The sequence below is a fragment of the Bidens hawaiensis genome, unplaced genomic scaffold (assembly GCF_021521415.1).
Source record: "Bidens hawaiensis isolate Kalapana, Puna unplaced genomic scaffold, B.hawaiensis_p1.1 tig00033814_1, whole genome shotgun sequence".
In the NCBI taxonomy this organism is placed as follows: Eukaryota; Viridiplantae; Streptophyta; class Magnoliopsida; order Asterales; family Asteraceae; genus Bidens; species Bidens hawaiensis.
Window position 1 is genome coordinate 208514 of NW_027495806.1, and position 2026 is coordinate 210539.

Consider the following 2026-nt stretch of genomic DNA (forward strand, 5'->3'; position numbering starts at 1 on the left):
TACCTTAAATCTCATCTCCTTCAAACACAAGCATATTCCGGTGAACATCTGATAGCATGGCGTCTCTTATCATCTTGAAAACTTGCTCACTCATGTTTGTCATCATTACTACTGTTTCCTCCCCGAAACATAGATTCTGGTAATCCCAATATCTGCTGCCATTCTTTTCACATAAAGTTTTTTCAATAAAACTTCCATGGCATAAGGCTCTTTCCCATACTGTCTCCTTAAATCCACTGTAAATTGTACCAAACTACACGTGTCTTTTGCTGCAGCTTTTTCCGCACCTTTAATTATTTCTATGGGATTGTCCAGATTATTTATGTACTCTGACGACAGACGAGGATTTATATCCAACTCAAGCTGTTTGTATAACATTATTGCGTTAAATATGATATTTCAAAAAACCATATTACAATCTATTTTAACTCATAAGTATAAGTAACACATACCTTGACAGATTTGTAAGGAACTGGACGTGTTCGATGCACATCAACCTGGTTCATTAAAAGAGCATGATTTTGCAACTAATTGTACTGGAAAAAGGTTAATATTAACCCATATAACCATTTAAAGAATGAAAAATGATAATAAGAATACCGTGGATAAGCTCTCAAAGAGCATTTCAAAGAATAAATCAATGCCTACATTGCCAATATCCCCTGTTTGTTGCACACCAAAAATATTGCCAAAACCTCTTATAGTCATGTCTCTTTCTGCAAGTTGCAAACCTTGACCAAGATCACCACATTCTTCAAGAGCTTCTAGCCTTTTCTGTAGCATTTATTGCAAAACATTTATTACAAGATCACCCTTTATAGTCATGTGTTATTTACTTTTGTAATAAGTAAAAAAACCTGTCTTTCTCAGATCTACGCAGAAACAAAACCGATTCAAATTTGGGTCTTACAGAGTTCATAAAAATGCAGAAAGACCATTGCAAGTAAAAGGAATGTACTCTTAATTGGTTGTTATTGTCACACCCCCACTTTAGGGCCTAAGCGTGTGACCACAAGTTGGTACCTCTTTTGTAAATACATCAGAGTTGCGGGTTTTATTTCAGCGAAAGTCTTTAAATAAAATATTATTACTTTTGAAAACTTATTAAACTCTCGGGTTAAAATACCCGTTTAATATTTCAAACACATTTCTTTAAAAAACATAACTCTTCGTATTATTTTCAAATAAAATATCTGAGCCATCAGATAGCATCTAATGACTATAACTCCAATCTTTTATTCCTTCTTGTTTGTCTAACCTTTCTTGTTCCCTGTAACATGGGGGGAAATTACGTCAGCACAAAGCTGGTGAATAACGCTGACTCTAAAATCTTCTTTTCAATACCTTTGTGAAACCAACAATAATACCTTTGTGACTACTCATTAGGCACCCAACTAAATTGGGATCAAATTACCCTAAGTATCATGTACAATTAATTATATACACAATATCATTTCTCTGAACAGTCCCGTAGACCTTCAGAGGCATGTTGATGATATGCATGGCCTCGGGGAAATGTCGAGTCACCATGTATGAATGGATCCAGACACATGTATACTCTTAATCAGAGTGTCCGTTCTTATTATTGTACACAAAGTTTTTAAGGATTCGTAAATCCTATGCAAACATTCAGACTCATTATAAAAGGTTTGGGGCGTATTCACCTTTTCTGTTTATAATCAGTTTCTGATACTGATTCCTGTTTTCTGATTCCTTCTCTTGTTTTGTTACCTCGGACCTATAGTACGAGAATAACATTTTGTATAAATAACTAGATCAACGATCTAGCTTTAGACCTTTAGTCTATTTCGTATAGCTTTAACCTTGATGAAAAGCATTTGTTTATAAAACACTTGGATCTTTAGTCCCTTTCTTTATTTATCAATCATATGCTACGTTTCTTCTTCAAGAAGAAACGTCTATATTGAGTTCCTTCTTCAAGAAGAAACATTAATCAAACTTTATTCTTTGAATATCATATTTCTTAATAATAAAGAAATACTATTATAAACCCACACTTAAGAAA

At 33.7% G+C, this 2026-nt stretch overlaps 1 protein-coding gene across 1 annotated transcript; it reads right to left on the reverse strand.

Annotated features, from left to right (window-relative positions):
• Nucleotides 1–851, reverse strand: LOC143585320 (ATP-dependent DNA helicase At3g02060, chloroplastic-like). The gene is made up of 3 exons (XM_077067134.1): nt 601–851; nt 453–497; nt 1–363 (listed from the first exon to the last, which is right to left on the reverse strand). The coding sequence occupies exons 1-3, from the start codon at nt 781–783 to the stop codon at nt 109–111; spliced, it is 483 nt and encodes a 160-aa protein (XP_076923249.1). The 5' UTR covers nt 784–851; the 3' UTR covers nt 1–108.
• Between the last annotated feature and the right edge of the window lie 1175 nt (nt 852–2026).

Bases quoted from the DNA above. Each gene is read 5' to 3' on its own strand.
- LOC143585320 (XM_077067134.1), bottom strand. From the start codon at position 783: ATGCTACAGAAAAGGCTAGAAGCTCTTGAAGAATGTGGTGATCTTGGT. The intron at 498-600 runs GTATTCTTATTA...TTAATGAACCAG, and splicing joins TCTTTGAGAGCTTATCCACG to GTTGATGTGCATCGAACACG. The intron at 364-452 runs GTATGTGTTACT...TTATACAAACAG, and splicing joins TTCCTTACAAATCTGTCAAG to CTTGAGTTGGATATAAATCC.